Below are 25,985 nucleotides of genomic sequence, written 5' to 3'. Positions count from 1 at the left end.
TTATCTGATGTGTACAAGGCCAACACCATCATGAATGTATATAGTCAAAGCTTTTCAGTACTACCAATGGAGGATTACTGGCCTCCATATGAAGGAGATATTGTTTGGCACAATGAAGAGATGCGTAGAAAGAAGAAAGGAAGGCCAAACAGCACACGTATTAGAACAGAGATGGATTCCACAGATAAAACGATAAGATTATGTAGTATCTGTCGTCAACCAGGACACAACAAAAACAAATGTCCCAATCAAGGAGCATCATTTAGATCTTAAGCTTTTTGTAACATTGTATTTCTGTAACAATCAATCATTATATATCATTAAGTTCTTGTTACAACGAGTTTCATAACAAACATCAGTACAAAACATTTGAAAACATAAATAATTCTAACTGATTACAACAATCAAATTAATGTCGTCTCGATCGAACATCATTTCCCTAGCATCCTTATCAGTCTTCATTCGCACTCAACCAAAGATACTGTCAAGTCTCTCAATACTTCTGATTTTTTCCCCTTCTGGTATTTTCCCGTCTAACCATCGAACCAGCTCCCTCTTCAGTTGATCGAACGTGGTGATGTTCCAAAACAGCATCAGCATTTGAGGTTTGTCTCTCGCATAAATCACCTTACCGTATCGGCGACGAACACCAAACATGATAGCCAAATGATTATATGAGTTGTGGAACAATTGGTCACACAACGCATCTATTTATAAGACAAAAAAGGCATTTTATGAGGGAGTCGCCAATTAAGTTGGCGACTACTCTTAAAACCTACACATAGGCGCCAATTGGATTGGCTAGGGCACCTGCCCTAGCCAATCCAATTGGCGCCTCCATTCAAGTTTTAAGCTGAGTCGCCATATGAACAACTTTCATGTTCATCAAAAATCCATTTGAAACTTGGAAGCTCATCATTCATTTCAAAACATTATAGGTCATTTTGACAGAAACCCTAATTTTGGGTCAAGTTCGCAAGGACCTAACTCACTCATTTTTAATTATTTTGAGGTGGGACCAAGTGCATTGGAAAATTTGAGATGTCTAATTCAATTGTTATGTTGGACAAATTTTCATAACTCTATAAGAAACACATGCGATAATACAAAATATTATAGGTCAGATAACAGTTGAAAAAATCAGAAGTCCAACTTCAACTGCCCATAACTTTCTCATAAAAAATCCAAATGATGTAAAATTTATGTTCAAATTCATTGTCTTGAAAAGATCTACAACTTTCATGTTGGAGGTTTTGTCATTTGAGGCTTTTTTAAGGGAGTCGTCAATTGAATTGGCGCCTCCTCTTAAAACTTACACATAGGCGCCAATTGGATTGGTAGGGCACCTGCCCTAGCCAATCCAATTGGCGCCTCCATTCAAGTTTTAAGAGGAGTCGCCAATTCAATTGGCGTCTCCTCCTAAAAATGGGGTAGATTGGGAATTTTGCTGAAAACTGGGATATTTTGGGAATTTTTTCGAAAAACTGGATTATCTCGGTAAAAAAACCAATAAAATACAGAAAAATGAAAAATTGGATGAGAGGCTGTTATGTAAAGAGAGAAAGCCCTAAAGGCATGATCTCTTTGTCGTCTTAAAAGCACCTAAGCCCTCACATGCAGCAATTAATTTTGAAAATGTGGCTTCTGAAAAAACTAAGGTAGAATGAACAACCAAATAAAATATACGATTAAATATCTTTACAATCCATTTAAATATCTCACAATTTATTTTTAATATTTTAGAAATTCTTTTAAAAAATAATCCTAATAAAAATTTATATTATTATTTTAATCTCTTATGCAATTTAACAACGATTTTTACAATTTCACGATAGAATTAACGATAATTTTAACGAAGATTATTATTTAATAATTGAATTAGTGATAATATAACAACAGATCAAAAGTGGATGAGAAGTTTTCAAAATATCATTTTTTTAAGAAAATTTCTTGAAGAACTAAATATAAAATAAGATATTTACGAGGATCCTAGAAGATATTAATTCTTTTTTTTTTAACTTTACGTAAATTTAAAAAAGGCTACTCTTTACTCCAACAGTACACTTTTTAACTCAAAATGTCATTTTCAAAATACCTTCCATTTATTTGTGGTTATTCTGCCGACTAAAATAACTTCATGATCAGTTAGAAACTGCTGGAAATGTTATTGAGGATACTGATTCCAAATATTCCTTAATGCATCATGTTTTTACATACAGAATCCATGACATCTCAGTTTTACAATGTATATAGTGTAGTATAGACTTATCATGAGTAAAAACGAGTCATAAACCTGCCCCTTTTTAAGCAAGAAACTGAGTGTATTTTACTAATATTGAAAGAGGCAATACAGCATGTGAAAAGATAAAAATGTTGAGGACTGACAATCATTAATAAGATCAAATCTGTAAAGATTGTCATAAATCTCCTTCTCCCTTTCCAATAATTGATCATCTAATTTCAAATGTTTTGTTTATTTTATTTACTTCTCTCACCTTATTTCAACTTATTATATAATTGAGTTCACAACAACCCATAATTATTTACTTCTAATAAAAGTCAAATTATTATGAACTCGTCTATTACATTTTTTTTATGAAACTAATGTACTTGACAACACAACAACTTGAAACACAACAAATCATGTTATAATTATTCATGTTTTGTGGTACAACAAAAAATGACTAAATTACATTAACTTCATTTCCTTCAAAGTCTCTAATTCCATCTGTGGATGTCCTTTCATGGATATCCTGTACAATTTGGAAAGGGGTTTCTAGCCTGACTCTTAGGGCCAAAATTGTGGACATATACAGAGGAAAAAATTGCAGAGAAATAATGATTGAAAATGGTGAGGCAAATAAAAATGGTTGGGCGCCACAGTTGACTATACAAACCTTATCGATTTTTCACAAATGATACAGGTACCATAAGAAAAAAGATAAGGTGCCACATCAACTCTTCAATCTGCATGCCGAAATTCGCATAAGGAAAAGACTAATCTAACAGGTCCGGGCAGTTATCAAGTCAGATTTGGAATATTTCGGTGAGCATCGGCAAATTCTCGAACCAGACGCTTCAAAACTCTCCCACCCTTCCCTTGCATATGTCCAAAATCGCTCTTCAATCCATTAGAGTTCTTGCTCTCGAGATAATCAGAGGCTGCAGCAGCAAGGGCTTTGGACCAAAGGGGCGCTAGGGTCTCTGCTTCTCCTTGGTTTAGGTATTCGGCGGGAAGAGCCTGAACCTGAAAATTCACATTGACAGTTAAACTGAGTACATGACAGATCCATAAAGATCCCAATGCTCATATAGACAGCAAAGTACATGATTGAGCTAGATACCGACTAACCTACGCTGTTCTTAAATTTGTAGGACCTGGAGTTTTTTGAAAAAAATGCATGAAATAACACACAATGTCTTCTCAAAAAACAAAATATATCACATGGATCCTATCTTTAAAAGCCTTAGATCAAAGTTGGCAATTCTTCACAGAAGAATACCAGATACAGAATGGAAGAGCCCGCAAAATGTTAGTCAATGAGGGAATATAGAATCAATGCAAGAACTAACTAATAGCACATTAACCAAGAACTAACTAATAGCACATTAACCGAACACTAGTATAATCAACCCTACTTTCAAATTCTGTTAACCAATGCTGCCACAACAATACTTAAACCACGTGATGATATAGACCAACATGTTACCTACCTAGTAATTTGGGCTTTAATCATTCTCTCAAGTCGGGGTTGGGCTTTGAGTTTAAGCTCATACATTAAGCAATTTGACATTAAACTATTTGTTATTCGGGTCTCGTCTCAATTTGTCTATGTTTATAAGCAGTGTTTCAAAACCCATACAGGTGATCGACCCGGTCAAGACTTAAATGTAACATAATAACAATATATGCAGGAAAAAAGGCAAGGAGGAGAGAGAGACCGCTGACTGTAGCCATCCATTAAGAGTTTGCCAGCAAAGTATCGACTTCCATGATGTTCTTTCAGATAAAGTGCAAATTGCTGCCAGTTGTTGTAGTATTGTTGCACACTTGTGAACCTATCATGTAAAACAGAATTCTCTTGGTTATGGATCAACCACAACTAAGAGGACAAATATTGAAACAGCGCTGAAAAAGCTAGGGGGAGTAGTGAGGAGAAGAAAAAGAACATAAGAAAACTTGACCTTGAGACACTCTTGGGTTAAGAACATATCAAGATAATCATATAATTAGAGAAAAGACCGTTATCATTTCAATTTTTAAGCAAGGGATGGAGCTGCATATTTCCAAACTGACTAAAATCAAAAAATGGGAAACCTACTTTTCAATTTTAAGCTGTTTTTAGTCTTCTTGCTTTTATGAATCACCGAGGTAATCCACAGAATTATATTTTCCTCCTCAAAAAATTTCTGTTAAAGCCCTAATTGACTTAAGGTCCTGCACTGAAAATGTAAAAATGTGAATCTTAGAACTTATTTCTACACAAAAAGGCTTCAGCATATAACTTATTTCTTAAAAAAACTATATAACCAATATCATCGAAGCAGAATCAGAATCTCCATGCTCTATTATTACTTATTGCTTGGCATTTACTTCAGCATAATATACTTGCATCTACTGGCTCTTGAGAATACTATAGCAATCCATTTACAAGGAGATACTTACACGGGACATTGCAGACACACCGAGTAAGGCATACACCACATTAGATACAAGTCCCTCACCACTATGGGATATGACATGAATGGCTGTGGTGTTGGATGACCCCTCGGTAATACAATTCATAGATTCTAACAAAGAGAGAAGGCCCACATCTAAGAAACCTGAAAAATCACAGAAATGAAAATCAATCAACAGCATGTAATAAGTATAAAAATGAGATATACATCTGCACCAAGAAAAATACAAAAAACCTACTGGTAAAAACCCAAGTCCAGCATTGGTTAAAGATAGCTAAAAAAACAAGAGTTTATAAAGAGTGACACCCCTCACCTTACAAGCCGGTTTTATAGGGATGGGTTAGGTCAAACTCAAATTGTAACATGGTATCAGAGTCTATCAATCGGGTCACCCACCGTTTACATACATGCACCAATCCCAATAGTGTTGGGCATGAGAGGGTGTATCGGTAAAAATCCAAGTCCCACATTGGTTAAAGATAGAGCCTAAAAAAGAGTTTCTAAAGAGTGACACTGCTCACTTAACAAATCAGTTTTGTAGGGATGAATTAGGTAAAAATTCAAATTGTAACAGAACTGATGTAACTCTAAGACTATATATCTGATTCCATGAAACTGGAGTAGAAGTTTATAATTAGAAAGCAATTACAAAGTCAAATGTTAACATTACTCCTCCCAGAATTCAGTAGAAGGTTACGATTTATACCTAAAATTGGCTTGGCTTTCATGATTTTCATATATGGATCGTGATGTTAATCATTTTCTTAGATGTTTATCATTAAATTTCATATCTATTTTCCTTCACAGGAGAAAGGATTTAACTTTAAATTTTTGCAACTTACAACTGTGTATTGCTCAAAATTACATCCAGCTAAACTCACTTAATCGAGGATTACTTATATAACAAAAACAAAAAGCAACATAGACTTTTCTTACAAGACAAATATGACATTGCAGCTAGGGCAGCCCCGCGGTGCATGGCTGTGCAACATATAGCTGCTTTTTGGATAGAAACTTCAAGAAGAGAACCACAAACGGATAGGGCATCCTGTAACATATTATCAAACTGGTAAATATACAGACTACATTATGACCGCAGCGAATAAATCAAACCAATACATTAATGAAAGAATTCACAACCAGAATCTCCAACCTCACTTTAAATCTGGACCTACAGTCCAACAGAAAAGGAAAACAAAATAAAAAATAAAGACCTTGTTACAGGAGCGAATAAATATGGATGCAAAATTGGTGTAGGCCTCCACTAAGTCAGGTTCTTGGTCACATATGTAGGAGGAATTTAGAGCCATTACAGAAGTTGAATGAGTAAACCTTTCAAACATGGTAACAAATAAAGGTCCATACTCTTCCCAATGACCAAATTCTTCAATGACGATGGAAGCTGAAAAATATTAACTGAATTAGCAAATAAGTAATGGTTCATTGCAACAAACCAGAGGGAGCTCAAAACATTATCCAAATGTGAAAACTAACACACACTCCTGATTTCATGTGTCATATTGCAACATAAACAAATGGGAGAAAAAAAAGTGCAAAACATACAAAGTGAAAAGCTAAATAATAACTTCATCAATGAGGACTGCTAGATTTTAAAATAAAATATACAACAAAATTGCTAGCAACACAATTCTTAAGGCATGTTTCTCAGCATACTCCATCTATTGATTGAAATCTATGTGTCTCGCCAAATTTATGTGAGACCCAAATAATATTCCAACCAACTTGGAATACAGGTAACCGGGTATTGCATGAACATGAGATACCAGAAGAAAAGCCTACCAGTTCTTATATAGCACTCGTGATTTTGGAACAAGACAAAATTTGTCGATAGCCAATCCAGCACTTTGGGCAGTAGGGTCGCAAAATGCTGACCTGCATATTCAAAAATAAAATAACACATTTCTCACAAGAACTCGTGAAATTTCAACAAATGTGTCCCAAAAGAAAGTGAGCAAACCTGAAGATTGAATAGCTAAGGAAAGAGCTCGGCAAGCTGCTATCGACAAATTACCACTCTCCATATGCTCAGAGGTAAATACTTTCTCCAAGGTGGGCCAGAAAACCCTTAGCAGTAAAAGTATCAAGTCATCTGCAGCAGGTTCAGTTGCTACAGATATTGAAAGATGACTGAATACAGTTCCTATTCTGAATTTAAAGTATTGTCAATTATAAAAGGGTCAGAAAATGTGACATTACAGATTTATATTGTCAAATATGGAACACACAAAGAAGGAATAAGAATGATAACAATTGATAGAAAGAACTTGTATATAAAGACTTGATATATGGTCTGAACATGTGTTTATAAATGGAGACAGTCCTCACTCTACCAACCGGTTTTGTAGGGTTGAGTTAGGTCCAACCACACTTCAGAACAATCTTAGAAGTTCAAATCAGTTATATAAAAAATGCAATGAAGGGAAAAACCTAAGAACAACTTGTCCTATACTAAAATAAAATTAATTGGTTTCAGTGAACACAACAACCTGAACATAATATATTAATATTCACCAGGATACCTGTGCAATCCTCTAGAGGCAGCATTCAAAATTTGTGTATAAGAAGCAGGATTCTGTTTAAGAGAAACGTTTTCTGGATTAACCTGAAAAAAAAGTAGGATGAAATCATCCAATTCAAAGAGTACATTAAGCTTAAAATGGTCTAATTATAAGTGCATTCAGAAATATATAATGGCGGAAAATTTTGTTACAGAGAAATAACAATTTGTTTTTCCACAGGATCCAGGAATAACTACAATTTATTTGTGCAACAAACATTCTGGACAAACCTAATATTCAGCTGCAAAAAACATCTCAATTTTCCTACTTGGACTTGCTGTGATATCAATAAAATCTAATATTTTATTAAGTGTATGGCCAAAGTAAAATTGCTCTTATATGACACCAGAAACAGAAAATCTATTATTATAAGAAAGAAAAAACAATGACGCTTCTCCAAGGAAGCAAAAGTAGAAAAAAAACAAATTTTGTTCTAACTAATCACGCTTTTTTTTATAGAAGCACTTTAAAAAAAAAACTTTTTTTACAGAGTAAATCAATTCTTACAAAAGCAGAAAATGCATGGCAAGGATAAATACATATTTAAAACGCATGGGAAGCAGTGGATGCTACACTCTAGAAATAGGAGTAGCAATGAAATTGAGACAAGAAAGGCAGTCTAGTTTCGGAAACATGAAATAGATGGACTCGTTATCATCCATTAATAACAAATAAAGCAAGAAACTGAGTCACGAATCTATCCTTATCCATTATTACCTTGTGCATTCTATATTTCTGGTGAGAAAAACATTGTTTAAAGAACAGAATTTATAGTAGCCAGTTAGCCAGTAACTTTTACACATTAAACGATAAGAATTATTATCTTCACATATGTTAAGCATGTTTTGATTTCATTGTCCAAGAAGTACTGCGTGCAGAATGCTAATAAAATACAACTGAAACAACCAGCAAGCATCAAATAAACAGAGGCAGTATGCAGAATAGGAAAAAGAAGGCTCACAAGTTTCCCAATAGCTTCATAGCTAGACGATAGCAATTTAGCCAATAAGTTGCTCTTCAATTCTAGATTGGGAACAGAACCAAGGACCAGACTTATTGCATGCATAACTTCTTCCTCATCTTCCAAAGATAAATGCCACTTCTCTAACCCCTACAAGAACAGACACAACTAGTTGAGAAAAATATTATATAACTAATCTGAAAAAGAGAGAATATTCAGTAAAGAAATGAATATCAACAGAAATTCCCTCACAGTACATCACACAACTGCATACAAAATATTATCATTCGGAAATGTACTTTGCTGTAAGCACGGTGAGTAATTACCTCTCCTATCCACATTAAGATTTCCAAATGTGAAGGTTCATAAATTACTATGGGAGCATCTTCACAGACTTTACGGAGGGCACACGCACATGCATTTGAGGAAAGAGGTTCCGAAATCCCAATAGCAAGAAATAATCTGAAAGAAGAAAGATTATAGCCCAACATAAGACATGGATTTCAGAGAATTGTCAATCAGCAATAAGTAAATTAAGTTCAACAAATATTAAATACGACCAGAAATATCTACCAGGCATAAATGATTGTAAGGTAGTTAAATATAATAAAATGAGATGAGACCAGTGGATTCACTATTCGTGAATACCACAGCAAAATGGACTCTTTTAGTACTCACAGCAAGGGTCTAAAATTCTCCTTAAAAGCAGATATCCACTTGGAATAAGAACCAATAGTATCCGCTACAGATCTGTATACCTAAAACAAAGATACACTTTTAAATGGCAAGAAAGTAGAACAAACTGCTTAGAAACAATTGCCGCCAATGGAGGAAATGAGAGAAAAAACATATATTACTTACAATGCAAATGAAACCCTTTAAGCCATCACAAGGCTTACTCGATAACATGGTCACCAACTGCATGACTGCAGAGAGATCAAAACTTTGGCCATCCTGTATGATTACATCGGCAACCTGGAGTAAAACAAGTGCTACCATAAATAATGTGGACAAGGAAAAAGTAATCTACAATCTAAATTAGAAGTTACAGCAATGCATTAGCTTTTCAGTAAGCAATGGTGGCAGAGTGGACAGTCCACTACTGCTGAGGTATATGCATAACACTATTATGCATCTCCTTGAAAGAAAACCAATTTGATTTTCTAAATGGTCTGTTACCCTCTCTTAGAACTTCATATGATGCTTAATGAGCTTAATCTCATGTACCTGTACAATTCTGCATGTCACCATTGTTATAGATCCAATCATCCGACATAAATTTAGAATTTACCATGAGTTTGTTCTCTTAATATAATTGCAAAAGTAATTCAAAATCTAATCTATTGAATAATTTGTGGCCACTCATTTACAAGATCATTAATTATAAAAAAAAAAACTTTAAGCAAGGATACGGATAAATAAACACCTAAAAGGCCTTAAAAGGTTATGAATTAAGTCATAATATTGATCTTGATTTGCACGATGTACTTTCTACCTTATTAATGTTAGATCCCCAACTTTCAGGTTTAGTAGCATGGGTGTCAATGTTCAGTTCAACATATAAACATGATCACCTGTCCCTTGGTTTTGTGCAAAGTGCCAGCCTGAATGCTTATAATTAACAGGCTAATAAAACATCCCATGAAAGAAGCAAGTGGTACTCACAGCATTAAGAGCAAATAACTTGCTTTCCATTTCCTTCCAAGGGAGTGATAGATTCGAAGATGCGCACCCACCTATAAAGAGCTGCAAATACACCCATAATATTGAAATTGTGAACTGAGATTTCCCTGACAAAATTGACATTATGCACTGAAATTTATGATCATTACTGTTTGACATTTGACAAGAATGATTTACATGTGTGAAAGCATACTATTGGGTTTGGGTCAAAGTTTCATTGTAAGCAAGACTCAAATTTCAAACTCAACTATGGCAGAAATTTATATCACATCCCCAGTTTATCTAGCAATTATCAATAGTATATCCAATTAAAATAACACAACATGATCAAAAAGACCAACAATTAGTGATTATCACAGTTATAACTGATACTAAATTAATTATACCATAATAAAAGGTGTAAAACATAAACCAAATCCCGGCAAATTAAGTCCGAACAAATGGAAAAAATATGAAACTTTCTAAAAGCACCTTTTGCATAAATATCACAGATCCTAACATGTGACATATATCCACCAAAAGTTCTACGAGGTTCATTCTGAAATGCACAAGGCCATCAGGAAAATCGATCACTCTTCCTTCATCGTTGTATGTAGAGTCATCCACCTGCATGAGGGTGAGAAATTACTAAAAAGATTTACTTTTTAAATCTATGGGAAATTTCAAAAAAGAAAATCAGCCACCAAAGCTGTGCACTTGAAAGAAAAATAAGTAAATACTCAGTGAATTACAAACAGAAATGAATTCCACGCTTAACATTTGTTTAGAAGTAGTTGGTTGACATTTTCAATGGGACATATAATAGATTAATAACCCATTAACTTCAGCTGACCAACATTTTAACAGTGCATTATATGATCAGTCAAGCCAATGCAGTCTTCATTCGTGTAACTAACATAACAACCATAGTTCTAAAAATTCATGTGCAACAATTCCAAAATAATATATCTAATATTCACCAAACCTGTGTTACTAATTAGAACAAACAACCATAGTAGTTTGGGAAAAATGCATTCACTCTTTAATTAAAGAATAAACCAGTTTAAAGGTTGCTTTGAAAGTATAATTTCTCATCAGCACCAACTCATGTTCAATGGGAATAACAATCACAAGGGATGCATATAGGTAGACTGTCAGACTTTAGATCTATTTAGACAAAATAACTGATATGAATAGATGCAAAAAAGGAAACAAGAACAAAATTTACAGACGTTGATGCCCATACTGAGAAATGCAAATAGATTAAGAATGAACCTGAGAACGTATTAACAATGAATCGAGCAATGCTGAAAACACGGGTGAAAAAATGGCTTCCACGTGTTTTCTTTTTGTACCATCTACATCAATGCCAAGTATATAGCTTGCAAGAGTGGACCTGTGACGACAAATTTTGTGCTTATCATGAGCATGTACTAAGGCATTGTCTAAAAGAGAATAATAAAAAATTGAAAAAACAAAGAAGCTCAAGATTTCAGCGAGGCCTACAAATCTCGCTACATAGCAGTACTCAGCCAGACATCAAAACTGTAACCTCTCTCTTCTCACACATTCATGCATAACCGTAACTACAATAATATTTACTCATCCGATTTGGCCTCATGCACAAGTAAACAACAACTTGGTTGAACCATAAGCATGAGCTTAAGAATTCAAAAAACAACTGATTATGGATAAATTTTGTCTTAGACAGTCCACACAAGCCCTCCATATGTGTTTTCTACTGTTTGTACAGGCTTTAGGTGCAGGCCCAACTAACAGGGCCCGCTTTAAATTAATTGCATGTTATAAATAGAATAAGGGTAAGGAACTGATATGCATTCAGTTGTTTTATGTTGGATTAGATTGGGAGACTAGTCTAGGCTCTCTAACTCCTAGAGGTAAGGTTGGTTATTATTCGTGAATTATTTTAATTCAGCAGTTTGTAAGTTGCCTCAGTTCTGTAACCGTCTCTGCTGGAAGTTATCTGCAGAGGGTGTTTGAATAATATTTCCAGTATTACATTTATACCCATTACTCTCTCAAATATCATAGTTATATCATTATCATACTAAAAGCAATGAAGTAGAGTCGTATGTCATTGGTCTAGCAGTACTGAACTTCTTGTCAAAACCTCAAGTATTGAAAATGGTTAACTATCCCTGGGTCAAGGGACTGCTAAAAAATTATTCTCTGAAATATTATTCGTTACGAATAAATAGTGGGTTGTCCATGGTCCGACCAATAGGCTCTGATACCATAATAGAATTAGAATTTAGCTTAACTCATCCTTACAAAACCGACTTGTAAGGTGAGGGGTGTCACTCTATATAAACCTTGTTAAGAAATGTGGTTGGGCCTAACTCAACTTTACAAAACCGGTTTGTAGAGTGAGGATTGCCCCCACTTATAAACACATGTTCAGGCCATATATTATCTAACGTGGGACTCTTAACACACACCCTCACGCTCAGGACAAGACAACTGAAGCGTGGCAATAAATGGTGGGTGGCCCGATAGCTGAAAACTATAGTAGGTACCCCATCGGATCTTAAACGAGACTCTGATACCATGTTGAAATACAAGAGACTAAGAGACATTTGAATAAACCGTATTTTTTGAAAAGCACTACGGAGACTTTATTATAGAGAGAGAGAGAGAGATTACAACTAATTACATGATATAGTCGATGTGGGACTATTATATATACAAAGCTTTAGGAAACACACTCGTGGTCAGTTTCCCAATCGAGTCAATAAACGAGTCTCGTCCCCTTTTGCTTTAGTTCACACCGATGTTTGGGGTCCCTCGCGTACTGTCTCTACTATTGAGTCTAGGTATATTGTCACCTTTATTGATGATTTTTCACGTTGCACGTGGTTATTTTTAATGAAGAATAGATCTGAATTATTTTCTATTTTTGAACAATTCTATCAAGAAATAAGAACTCAATTCGGTGTATTTATCTGTACCTTAAGAAGTGACATTGCCCGTGAATATTTATCCCAACAATTTCAAAATTTTATCTCACGCAATGGTATTCTCCATCAAACAGTTTGCCCTCACACACCTCAACAAAACGGGATAGCCGAACGTAAAAATCGGCTTCTCATAGATACCACTCTGACCCTACTTCTCCATGGTAATGTTCCACTTCGGTTTTGGGGGGATGCTGTGCTAACGGCATGTTACCTTATAAATCGCATGCCCTCATCTGTCCTTAACAATAAAATCTCTCATTCAATCCTTTTTTCTAATTCCCCACTTCACCCAATTCCTCCCCGAGTCTTCGGGTCCACATGTGTTGTACACAATCTCTCTCCTGGTCTTGATAAACTATCAGCTCGATCACTAAAGTGTGTCTTTCTTGAATATCATCGATCCCAAAAAGGTTATCGTTGTTATTCACATACTCTACAACGATACCTCATATCGGCCGATGTTACCTTCTTCGAGTCTATTCTGTATTTCGAGTCCATTCACGTAACTCCAGAACCCATTCAAGAAAGTACTCTCACACCTTTTCCGACAGTTATTAATGTCCCGCCTACCATTATCCCTCATCAGTCTATGGCTCCTGACCCCCTCCCCCCACTTCTCGACCACTTCAAACATATCAGCGTCGTCACCCAACGCCTGTCGTCCTTGACCCTGAGGTCATTGCAGACTCTCCTCCGGCGCATCCGTCATCAGCGGATCTGATCCTGCAATCCGAGTCCGATCTTCCGATTGCCCTTCGAAAATGTATGCATCAAACACGAAATCCTTCTCCACATTATATTGATTTATGTTATCATCGTCTTTCTCCTTTGCAGTATACTTGTTTGTCTTCTATTTCTATTTCTAAAACTCCAGGTGAAGCATTATCTCACCCTGAGTGGAGGCAAGCAATGATTGATGAAATGTGTGCTCTTCAAAGCAGTGATACCTGGGAACTGGTTCCTCTACCCCATGGGAAATCTTTAGTAGGTTGTCATTGGCTTTATACAATGAAGGTTGGTCCAGATGGTAAGATTGATCGATTTAAAGTTCGCTTGGTAGCCAAAAGATACACTCAGATTTTTAGATTGGATTATAGTGATACCTTCTCGCCTGTAGCCAAGATGGCATCGGTTAGACTTCTTTTAGCCATTCGACATTGGCCTCTTCATCAACTTGACATCAAAAATGTTTTTTTATATGATCTTGAAGAGGAAGTATATATGGAGCACCACCTGGGTTTGTTGCTCAGGGGGAGCCATCGAATATGGTGTGTAGGTTACACAAGTCCCTTTATGGTCTTAAGCAATCTCCGAGAGCTTGGTTCGGCAGATTCAGCACTGTAGTACAACAGTTTGGTATGGTCCGTAGTGAAGCTGACCATTCTGTTTTTTATCGTCACTCAGTCCAAGGGTGTATTTATCTTATATGTAGATGATATTGTCATAACTGGTAGTGATCAACAGGGTATACTCCAGTTAAAACAACATCTCTCGAATCAATTTCAGACAAAAGATCTTGGTAAACTTCGCTATTTCTTGGATATTGAGGTAGCTCAATCTAAAGATGGTTTGGTGATTTCTCAATGGAAATATGCTATGGATATTTTGGAAGAAACAGATTTGTTGAATGCTAAACCAGATGATACTCCTATGGATCCAAGTGTCAAACTACTATCCAATCAAGGGGAGCATCTATCTGGGTCAAGGGACTGCTAAAAAACACGAAGTAGTGCATCAATATTATTTTTGAAAGAAGGTCAGCATATATTCCCAATCTTTCTGGTAATGTAATTTGACTGACGGAAACCAAGTTTTCACAGTAGAACTAAACTTAAAAGTAGCAACATGATCAATGAACGTGCAATAAAAAAGGACAGGAAACTTATATCAGTTGAAATAGCCGTGTTTTAGGTGACTAATCAGAGAGAACATTCTAAGAGAAATTGTGAACACTGGAAACTTTCACTGCTATTGTGATTAATGAACGTAATACTGCCAGAAACAAATAAGAGAAACACTTGGAGCACGTCAAAAAAGAACATGGAAAGTCGGGATATGCAATGAATCATCCAAAGAATACTAAAACTGTGGAACCCTGTAATGGCCATCAGACATTAAATATGACTGTCGCGAGAAAGTTGATTGTCAATGGAAATTTGCCAGAAAGAGTAGTGGTAGGAAGGAATTGCCGGTATTAATGCCCAGTGAGGAAGGCTTTCCTCCTAAACAGTGGAGGCAGTGAATTTAGGATTTGTTTGGAAGAGAAGAAATGAAGCCTGCTATATTAGCAACAAAGGAATTCTAAAAACAATCGGATTATGGATAAATTGTGAGTCTGGACAGTCTACTACACTGATTCAATCCTAATTATACAGATATATAATCCTAAAATAATTCATAAGATTGTACCTAATTAATTCTATCATGTATAAGTAATATGTTATCACAAATATATAAGATATAAGATGCTATGACATGAGCATAACCAGAGAAGATATAATATTATATCATAACTAACTAATCAATTTTCAACATGAATAATAATCAAATGATCCACATACTTGAGAGAATAAATGGTTGCATGTTAACTCTAGCAAAAAGAGATAGAAACAAAAAGAAGAGGCGAACGGCAAAAGATAAAGAAACACAAAGATATCACATGTGTACATATGAACAATATTCACAAGAGTATAGATATGTAAACTAAAACAGATTGTGAAGTCTTACTAAAACTGCATTACCAAAACTGTAGTGTTGAGTCTGCAATCTCCCAATCTTCACTTGGAAATGCCACACAGCTGCTAGCAAATTCAACAGATTCATTTCAAACTGACCAAATCTATAATAATATGTTTTATGCAAGCAAGCTGATTAGAAATATGCAAAACTGAGTCAATGTGAGAAAGTTCCGTTTCAAATATGTGAATATGTTTGTAGAGGTTTCTAAAGTGCAAATCTTCATTCATCTCACTTATTAATAAAACATTATCCTTGTATAGTTGTATCTTTAATGTGAGAGCGTCTTAGATCCCAAAATTACAGCATGAATAGTTCAAATTCGATCACTGTGTTGAATGGAACTTTGTTTAATAAATATCTAAAATCCTTGAATCCATGGAATGAAAAAATAAGCAGAAAAGACTACAACTATGAAAATTCTCAATAAATTGTTGAGATATCACCTCAAAAGTGCATCTGTCAGCACAAGGGCTTCTGCACTCGCTTCTACAATTAGAGATGGACCCTGGCACAGATTCAACAAGTGTTACAAGCTAAGTGAGACACGTATGGCTTGCTCACATGGAAATGAAAATGCAAATAACTAATAGTAACCATAGGTAACTGAGTAATTCACATACATCAAATAACATGTAAGATTAAAAAAACAATAGTCACCATAAGTATGAGTTTACATTAATTAAACAGACAGCAAACAAAAAGGTACCCATCAAAAGGACTTTCAAATTCCTAGGGAACGCAAATATACGTTCAATACTTACAGCTTGCCCAATTTCTGACAATAAGCATGCAAGGCCACCAATTACTTTCATGTCTCCCCTATTAAGAGCTGGAAAAAGAAGTACCTCCTTCAGATAATGTACTCTGCATAACAAAATTTGGGGCACTCCCTAAAGAAAATACAAAATCAAAATCAATACATAACCCGTATTCAGGGAAAGCAAATAAAAGTACAATGTGTGAAGTAAAAAAGACATAGTTTAACAAGTAAACTGCCTAGAAATTCATCCTATATTTCCCTAGAAAATATTAGACATAAAAAACAAGAAAAGTTAGTAGTTTCATTTGCAGTTGAACCAACTATCTATAGACTATAGTAGTACTAATCCATTGCTTGTATGGGTCGTTTTCACATTACATAGTTAGTTACATGTGACAAATTTGAGAATCTACTAGCTAAAAAGTCTAGTATAACTTATTCTTTTAAGCAAAAAAAGTTAAAGTGTAGCAAAAGATGAAGACACAGGCATCCCATGCCCATGCACCTAGTAGCATATAACTTCAAGTCTTGAACACAATTTAAAATCCAAGTGTATGAGAAAGCTCATACATCAAGCACATCACACAATAACTTTCATCAACAATTACATACGCATGCAATTAAGCAAAACAGATCAAGACACGAGAGTTTAAACGGCCTTCCATCAGAGTGAACAACCATACCTCGTGCTTAGTCACAAGTTCAACAAGAACTTCAATGGCAAAATCAAATGATGTAGAGTCCTACACAAAGAATGTGATTATTATAAATTAAATTTGAGTAGTCATCAATACTCCATCTTAAGAAACAAGTGCATGAGAACTCGATTACCTGCAATGAGTTGAATAAGAAATTAAGAAGTGGGTGAGCTGCCAATGTTCCTGGAGAAATCTCAGAGAAGCAACCTGCTCTAACCTAAACACAAGAAGGCCATAGAAGAATAAAATCAAAAACAACAGAAAAGTTTTAATGAAGCTTGGGATAAATGAATATTCGTGTTATACACAAAGCAGGAGAACCAAGCAGAGAATGTCTTGCCCAGCAAACAACCAGAAACAACCAGGCTTAAAATAATACATCTCTAGATGTATGCACTGTGGTGTAATTGGCAACAACAAAAAAATGAGTCATCGGTATAACATTGTACCCAGCTCAATAAGCAGCGCAAAATTTTTCTGTTCCTTTCATTCTGTTGTACAGATCCGTCAAAATTTATTTCAGATTGCCGCAGCAGGAACTCGAGAACCATGGGTGTATGAGAGAGAAGCTGTAAAACAGAAGTGCGTTGGAAACTCAGGGTTAGAGAGAGGAAATACAGAAAAATAGCAATTAGAGGAGCATATCAAAATCAAAAGTTCCTAAACCTCTTGGGTATAGTGGCTTTTGTGTAACGAATTAATTTTAGAATCAATACGTTGGTTGTCAACAACTTCCTCCGGCAGAACAGTGAGCATCTCCAGGACAGCAATATTGCCATTATCTTCGCTCTGCAGACTCCGGAGACTGTAAAAAAGCTGCTCAATTGGGTTTCCATGAGCAACAACTTGAAGTACGAGAGCAGAGAGTGCAAGGCAGATTTGGGTTAAAAGCTGTCACAACAATAACAAAGAACCAAATTAAGCCAAATTGTTCTAAACATAAACCCATATTTAAGACAACTAAAAATGTCTCTACATTCATACAGAGCCATAAAAGAAAGAAAGAAAGAAAAATAATCCACCTGAGGAGGACCGCTGCTGAATCTTTTGACAGCAAGAAGAAGAGCATTTAACAAAGCATCCTTGGGTCCTGATTGCAGTAGATAACCTTCATTTTGTATCTGTAATTTGAAAAACGTAACAATAAATCAGTCATAAAACAAGGTCTTAAATTTCAGTTGAAGTTGCTGCTATTGCAGATAAACGTTGCTGATGTGATCTTTGGTTATGAATGTTTTCATCTGATTTTTATTTGAAATTAATGACTATACATTGATAATGCAAAAAGTCTCTTACAAATGATAATCAGACATAAACAAAGTTTCAAATTGCTGTTGTAGTATTGTGGATAAATACCATCACGGTCGATGCGGTCATTTGTTATGAATATTTCATGGATTTTTCTTTGAATTTAAAAATTGTGAAGTGACAATACAACAACAACAACCAAGCCAAGTCTTTCCCATTAAGTGGGATCAGCTACGTGGATCAAACGATGACATGACATTTTATCATATATTATATCTCTATCCAACTCATTAATCTTTAGATCTTTCCTAATTGTTTCATGTATAGTTTTTCTAGGTCTTCCTTTGCTACTAATGATTTGACTACTCTTCATCTAATCTACTCTTCTTACTACAAAATTTATAAAATTTACCGATCTTCTCTCTACTCTTCTTACTATAGAATTTACCGATCTTCTCTTTACTCTTCTTACTATAGAATTTACAGGACTTCTCTCTACATGTTGAAACCACCTAAGTCGAGTTTCCGCCATCTTTTCTATGATAGGCATTACCGATACCCAAACTCTCCATCTAATGTTGTCATTTCTAATCCTATCGCATCTAGTCTCGCACATTGGCAGCATAAATGTAAAAAAAAAAATGTACCCTGACATTAAATCGTATCTCCCTTTATAGATATTTTAATAGAAATATTAGAAAGTAATTTAACAAAAATAAGACTATCTTATAATGCAGTAGGATGCTTAAGTATAACTTTTTGCACGCGTAGATTTTTGGCACAAAAATAAACAAGGTAAAAAGAAATGCCTGAGTTCATCACATCACAATAACTACAAAAACCAAATTCTACTGAGGCATGAAGTTAAAAACGGAAAGAATTATGAGAGTGTGAAGAACAATAAGCAAAATCAACTATAAAACCAAACATGTGGCAATTGGTGGCGAAAATGAAGATAATAATTGATGATAACGAACAAGTGAATTAAGCACGAAAATGGTAGAGAGAGAGAGAGAGGGAAGGACCTTGCGTTTGAGAATCTGAGCAGCGAAGAACTCGACTTCGAAATCGGAAGCGAGAGGGTGGCGGAGATCGGAGGTAAGGATGTTGGTGGCGACATCCCAAGCGGCGTGAGTTTGTTGGAACTGAACGAGCCATTGATTGGCTGCGACGCGGTTGCATGATTGGGTATCATGGTTCAGTACATGGACAGCTTCAGCAACCTTCATTGTCAATTCCATTTTAATTTTGGGTTATAAATAAAATAATTTATAAAAAGAAAAAAAAAAGGAAGAGAGTGATGATGATGGAATTAGAAGGAGGCGGGAGAAGGCGACGCCTGGAATGATTCTGTTAACAGTTGTTTAGTTCGTTAATCATCGGACGGCTATGGGGGTGGGTGGCTATGTATGAATGAACAAGTGACAGAGCGAGTGAGAGGTGAGGGTTTGGTTTTGCTCCTCTACGAACTACCTTACGCCAACTTTTTCTTTTTTACTCTTTCATCCTAGTTGTGATATTTTAATCTTTTATGCATTTCTTTTATGAGTTTAATGGAAATATATCATTCAATTCAATTGGAATATACCATTCTTTTTGACATATAAATAATTTAAAATTAAGTGTATTATCCATTTTTTTATTAAAAAATAAATTTTTTAATAATTTTGTAATAAATTTTTAATTGTTAATGTAATTCAAATTTAAAAAGAGTTGTGGTCGATTTGATGGAGCGGATAGGAGTTGAGGATTTAATTTAAAGAATTTCTTATCCCATCTTAGATAGGGGTGGCAAAATGGATCGTGGTCCGTTGGAAAATGGCGGGTTGGGTTGGGATTTTGTGTCTGCCAACTCGCTCATCCCGTCCCACTTTAATCTCGTCTCGCCTTAAGTCCGTCAAAAAAAAGGGTCGGTTGGTCCGCCAACCTAGTTATCAAACACTCAAAATATAATCTGAAGATATAATTGTCATTGTTGACAGTGAATCGTCTATTTTTTTATTAAAAAATAAAAAATTTAACAATTTTATAATAAATTTTCAATTGTTAATGTAGCTCAAATTTAAAAAAGGTTAGGGTCGGTTTGGCGGAGTGGATGAGAGGTGAGGATTTAACTTGAAGAATTTCTTATCCCATCCTAGGGATGGAAAAACATTATCTAAAAAATTTAAAATGTCACTCAAATTTTATAGATATATCTTCGGACATATCTTGTCTAACACCTCAAATTTAATTAAATTATTTAATAGAATTATTTGAGTTTATTTTATTTTATTATTAGATATTGATGTGATTTAAAATAAACTATTTGAATATATGTTGTGAGGATGTGGTAGAAATAATATGATGTGGTGAGATGGTAAATAAATTAGAAAATGATTATAATAATTAGAATTTGATTTATTATTATTATTGATGAAATAAGAAATTAGAGAAAATAGAAGTTTGGCCCAAATGTGGGATTTTATGAGAGTTTGTGGTAAGAGAAGGAAAGGTATAGTTAAATTGGGTAAAAATAATAATTAAGCAAAAAGTAAGGAGGTTACTATATATTTTAAAAATTGGGAGAGAAACTAGATTTTTGAGAGAATTGTCATTACGTGAAATTGGAGGAAATATGCAAAGATGGAGAGCAATGGCTTGAGATTGAGGAAGAACTCTAAGGATCAAAAGTGTTTTTGTTGGAAATCAGGTAAGGATGAGAAATTGTTTCAATGATATGGGGCATGATGAAAGGGTAGAGTGGAGGAACTCATAACCGTCCTTAGAGTTTGTCATTCTTTTGATTTATGACGATAATATTGTTTTTATATGCAGTGATATGAATTATAACCATGTGTATTAACATGTTACTATTATGATATGAATTATAACCATGTGTATTAACATGTTACTATTATGATATGAATTATAACCATGTGTATTGATATGTTGTTGTTGTGATGAACTTTAATCAAACGAATCATATTGATTTTGATGGAAATTGATGATTTACATGTAATGAATATGATGTTATTGTTGTAATGAGTTGTTGATCCATGAATCCATGAAATAATATATGAGTTTAGGGTGTGGTAGCAGTAGGATTTGGGACTAATATGATAGATTTTTGTAAAAATAAGTTGTTGTTATATAAGGTAGTGTTTGGATGATTAAAAACTAGTTTTTTTGACAAAAATAGCAGTATGCGTCGACCTATGAAGGTCATGTGTCGACCTGTTAGATGCATGCGTCGACCTGTAAAGGTCATGAGTCGATACATGCAGTCAACATATCAAATGAATGCTACAGGCTTTAAAAATGAGGTACATACGCCGACCTGTACATGTTATGTGTCGACATGTACATGTTATGTGTCGACTCATACAAGTCATGCGTCGACACATAACTGCTAGAATGTTCGTTTTGCATTGTTCGACGATTTTGGCCATAACTTTTGATTTGTATATTCAAATGATGTGCCGTTTGAAGCATTAGAAAGCTAACATTTAGTTCTATAAAGTGGCAGTGATTGGTGAAATGTTTGAATACTATTCATGTGACTGCTGTGTCGATAAATGTATTAGTTTATATATTTGATTGATGAATCATTACATTGTTGTAATACCGTTGTATGATATTGATGTTATTATGATAATGTTGTTACGGTGTTTATGAGTTGCTACTGTTTATTTATGTTATTGATGTTGTAACATGAATTGATTATTGTACATGATGAATGATGTGATGCATATATGGTGAGATATGTATGGGGATCCTTTTGGTGAACCTTGTTGTATTAATGCATGTTGTTGAGAGTCATGCATCATGGTGTACGGGCTTCGATCCAGATTTGGTGTGCTTTGGTCCTATGGTGGGGATCGGAAGTGAGTAGCTAATTTTAATGAAGAATTAGTGAAATGTTACTTATGGTGATGGTAACGAGTTTGGGTATGCTCTGGTATGGTATTGTGGATCAGGAGGGAGTAGTCGGTTTTATATGGGAATTAGTGAAGCGTTACATATGGTGGTGGTAATAATTTGGTGTGCTCTAATCCTATGGTGGGGATTGGGAGCGAGATGAACCTGGGTGTTCATGAATGGTATCACATGCATATGATTAGTTATCGGTGTCATGAGTTGCATAGCATGAATGAAATGTATGTGTGGAATATGACTTTGTGTGATGATAATGTTGTTGCATATGATGTTGATAATAATTGAGATATTGTTGTTTATGATGTTGATGTTGATTTGGGTGTGAGAATGTGATATGTTGTGGTACATGATTATGTAGATGTTGTGCTCTACTTTACATTTTATACTGTTTATTATTGAAATGAATTCTCACCCTTTCTGTTTGAATGTTGTCTTTACATGAGCATCATGTAGATACTCAAGAGTAGCATTGCTGGAGTAAGTGGAAGCCAACTCATGGAGTTACTTCTTAATTTAACACTTTATTTAGTAACATCTTGCTTTGATCGTGTGACATCGGGTTGGGAACGTTTGTTTTAATTTTATGACATGTTTATGTTGAAGTTGTAAGACTAATTTTATTGTGGCGCATTCTTAAGCATGTTGAGAGGATTGATTATAACTTTCTTATTTGTTATTAAAGTTGAAGTTTGAGACCAAATGTTATTACTTACCTTATCTTACATAATTATTGTTGATATTTTCGTTGCGATGATACTTTAAAATGAAAGTGAGCATACGATGATAGGTTTAATGTGAGTTGATGTAATCCGTGTTATGGAGCATGATATATATGTGATGTGTGTGACACCCTTGTAGTTTTGATTTTAATTAAATTATCTGATAATTGTATGTTGGGTTTAGAAGGGTGTTACATTAGTGGTATCAAAGCAGGTCGGTCAATCCGCACATGTTGTTTAATTATGTTTGTTCCCTAATATATGACATGTGTGTGAAAACACTGTCAATGCTTGTTTTGTTTTCCATTTGCAGGTTTGGAATGAAACAAGTGGGGGAGAAATGTATGCTCCTCTTAGATGTTATAACTGTAGAGAGCTTGGACATCATATTGTTGCATGCGATAGTGTAATGTTGGCTAGTTCAACTATTTTGAGAATGTCTTGATTTCCTAAACCCGAAGAGAGGTCGGATTCGAGGATGGCGTCGATTAGAAAAATGGTGGGATCCTTGAGGGAAGACGGTTAGGTGTTCTCGTTGTTCGCTTCCTTGTGAGGGGGGAGGCAATGTTTTGGCTAGAGATGAGCCAATAGTGTGTTGAGTATCCTGAAGTGTTTCCTAAGGATGTGCATGGTTTATCTTTCGTTGGAAAAAGTTGATGTTATTCTTGGAATGAATTGGTTAGAGTTAAACAAAGTGTTTACCAATTATTTTGATAAGTCAATGTAGTTTCTTGAATCCAACGAGGATATTGTCGCATCTCGAAAAATACGATTCCTCGCGATGGTCGCGGAAAAAATTATGTTCGAACAGAGTCGCCACCGAACTTTATTTATCCCAATGAAGGGATAGGAAAATATCGATAAAACCTTTAGGAAATAGAATGATGGTCGTCGCAACCATATTCGGGTTCGGGAGTGGATTACGTAAGGGGAAGGTATTAACACCCCTTACGTCCGTTGTACTCAACGGGAACCTTTTAGTTCTAATGTGCGTTTCGAGTGTTAATTTGTGTTTGTTTGTTATCTTTGGGTTATAAAATATTGAAAATAGAAATGGATAAGAACCTCGGAAAAAGGAGAAAGGGGAGGTTTTTTATTAGTGTGCTCGCGAAGATACATCAATCTCCTGCCTACGTATCCTTATGGTATAATAAGGAAATCAGAGTATTCGTAGTTCGGCGAACTACGGTTGGTTGGTGTTTTTTATGAACGACTGTTTAGATCGCATTCTAAAGGCTAAACGTTGGCTTGTCTACTCTCGGCGGAGGCTTAAGCACTAGTTTATTGTAGGCATTAGAAAGGATTAACAGTGTTCTTTCTGAAAAGAGTTTTAATCACACGAGGGTGACAAGTTGGATTAATATGTTTGACGTTTTGTTTGATTTGTTTTGATCGCACGAGGGCGAGGACAGATAAATTTGATGTGTTGAGATATTTTTGTTGGATGAAGATTACTCGGATAGTCGAGTAAGATAACTCGTATCCTAATAATCGGGAAAGGGAATAGAAAACTCTAGACCACTTTCTTTTTCATCCTTAATTGTAAAAGGATTTAATAATGATTAAGGTGTTTTGAATGGATGACGAATACTCGGATAATCGAGTAAGACAACTCGTATCCTAATAATCGGGAAAGGGAATAGAAAACTATAGACCGCTTTTTGTTTCATCTGAGTGATTATGAAAATTGATTCGTGTATGGTTGATGTATTTTAGAATAAACGACAAGTACTTGAGTGGCTGAGTAAGACTACTCATATCCAGGCATTTGAGAAGAGGAATTGAAAACTCAAGACCATCTCCCTTTTCGTATAGTTTTGATTGAGAATGATTTGACTTATGGTATAAGTTGGTGGAAAAATGACAATTGTTCGACTGACCGAGTAAGAGAACTCGTATTCAAACAATTGAGGAGAGAAGTTGAAGACCCAAAGTCATCTCCTTTTTCATTTCATTATTATGAAAGTGTTTTGATTTAATCGGGGTTTGGAAGTTTGTGGAAGAAGGACAATCATTTGACTAACCAAGTAAGAGAACTTGTATTCAAATAATCGAGGAGAGAAATTGAATACTCAAAGTCATCTCCCTTTTCGTTTCTTATTATAAAATGATTTGATTTGTTTGTGATTAGGTTAATAGAAGTGACGACCATTTGACTAACCAAGTAAGAGAACTCGTATTCAAATAATCGAGGAGAGGAATTGAAAACTCAAAGCCATCTCCCTTTTCATTTCCAAATGAAACAGTATTTGATTGTGATTAAGTGTTTTGAATTTATTTGGAAAAGGCGCACTCGATATTGACCGAGGTTTGTATTTACATGTGCATATGAATTAAATTATGAAAATGGTCTCGAAATGAGATTGATTATGAATGAAATCGAATTGATGGTTTGCAAATGATTTGTGAAACTGATAGTGAAATAAATCGATGCTTATCTAATTAAGTAAATTAATTAATAAAAATTTGGTTAAATCGATTAAAGAAGTTAATTAAGATTAATTCTCAGAAATTATTTAATTAAATCAAATAATCAAATAAATTAAAATTAATTAATCAAAATTATATAATTAGACAAAACTTTAATTAATTCAATTAAAACATAAAAAATGAAATAAACAACAAAATAAATACAAAATGGTTGAATCAAAGAATTAATTGTAACACAAAACAACCTATGATACTTTATCAATAGCAACATATATAAAAACTAATTTGTCTGCATAAGAAAAAAAATTGTGAAACCTTGGAGTACTTATGCACCTTGGAATAACTTGGATGTATTTAGAAAAACAAATTTCTATACTTTCAAATTCTATACTTTTATAACTTTGAATGTATTTTAAAAAAAGTTTATATACTTTATAATAGCAAGCAAGAAAAGAAAAAAAAATCTATATTTTAAAATTCTATATTATATGATTTAAATATATTTAGAAAAGAATAACTTCTATACTTTTAAAATTGAACAACAGCAGCATGTGTGCATTTAGAAAAGGATCACTTTTTATACACTTAAAAATCCAACAGCAACAACATGTAT

At 34.7% G+C, this 25,985-nt stretch overlaps 1 protein-coding gene across 4 annotated transcripts; it reads right to left on the bottom strand.

Moving 5' to 3' along the window:
* Window positions 1-2,539: 2,539 nt before the first annotated feature.
* On the bottom strand, window positions 2,540-19,812 carry LOC127126698 (transportin MOS14). Of its 4 annotated transcripts, XR_007805071.1 has the most exons (25): window positions 19,331-19,812; window positions 18,080-18,178; window positions 17,724-17,948; window positions 17,507-17,626; window positions 17,191-17,274; window positions 17,043-17,102; window positions 16,361-16,489; window positions 16,043-16,104; window positions 15,602-15,661; window positions 11,158-11,278; window positions 10,375-10,509; window positions 9,886-9,966; window positions 9,082-9,195; window positions 8,899-8,978; window positions 8,547-8,682; window positions 8,221-8,370; window positions 7,221-7,303; window positions 6,659-6,846; window positions 6,481-6,573; window positions 5,895-6,082; window positions 5,617-5,728; window positions 4,667-4,824; window positions 4,323-4,443; window positions 3,943-4,059; window positions 3,231-3,247 (listed from the first exon to the last, which is right to left on the bottom strand). XR_007805071.1 is itself a non-coding variant. In XM_051055674.1 (24 exons), exons 1-24 carry the CDS (start codon window positions 19,544-19,546, stop codon window positions 3,023-3,025), a joined length of 3,036 nt encoding a protein of 1,011 aa, XP_050911631.1. In that variant the 5' UTR covers window positions 19,547-19,809; the 3' UTR covers window positions 2,540-3,022. The 4 variants fall into 4 exon arrangements, 3 of the variants coding, with proteins under 3 accessions (XP_050911631.1, XP_050911632.1, XP_050911634.1); XM_051055674.1 differs by lacking the exon at window positions 4,323-4,443 and having other exon boundaries at window positions 2,540-3,247; window positions 19,331-19,809; XM_051055675.1 differs by lacking the exon at window positions 4,323-4,443 and having other exon boundaries at window positions 2,540-3,247; window positions 15,602-15,658; window positions 19,331-19,808.
* Between the last annotated feature and the right edge of the window lie 6,173 nt (window positions 19,813-25,985).

This window comes from Lathyrus oleraceus, chromosome 3 (genome assembly GCF_024323335.1).
Source record: "Lathyrus oleraceus cultivar Zhongwan6 chromosome 3, CAAS_Psat_ZW6_1.0, whole genome shotgun sequence".
Lineage (NCBI taxonomy): Eukaryota > Viridiplantae > Streptophyta > Magnoliopsida > Fabales > Fabaceae > Lathyrus > Lathyrus oleraceus.
This window is presented reverse-complemented; position numbering and strand designations above follow the sequence as displayed.

Bases quoted from the DNA above. Each gene is read 5' to 3' on its own strand.
- LOC127126698 (XM_051055674.1), bottom strand. From the start codon at position 19,546: ATGGAATTGACAATGAAGGTTGCTGAAGCTGTCCATGTACTGAACCAT. The intron at 15,662-16,042 runs GTGATATCTCAA...TGAATTTGCTAG, and splicing joins CTGACAGATGCACTTTTGAG to CAGCTGTGTGGCATTTCCAA. The intron at 4,060-4,666 runs GTAAGTATCTCC...TTTACATGATAG, and splicing joins GTGTGTCTGCAATGTCCCGT to GTTCACAAGTGTGCAACAAT.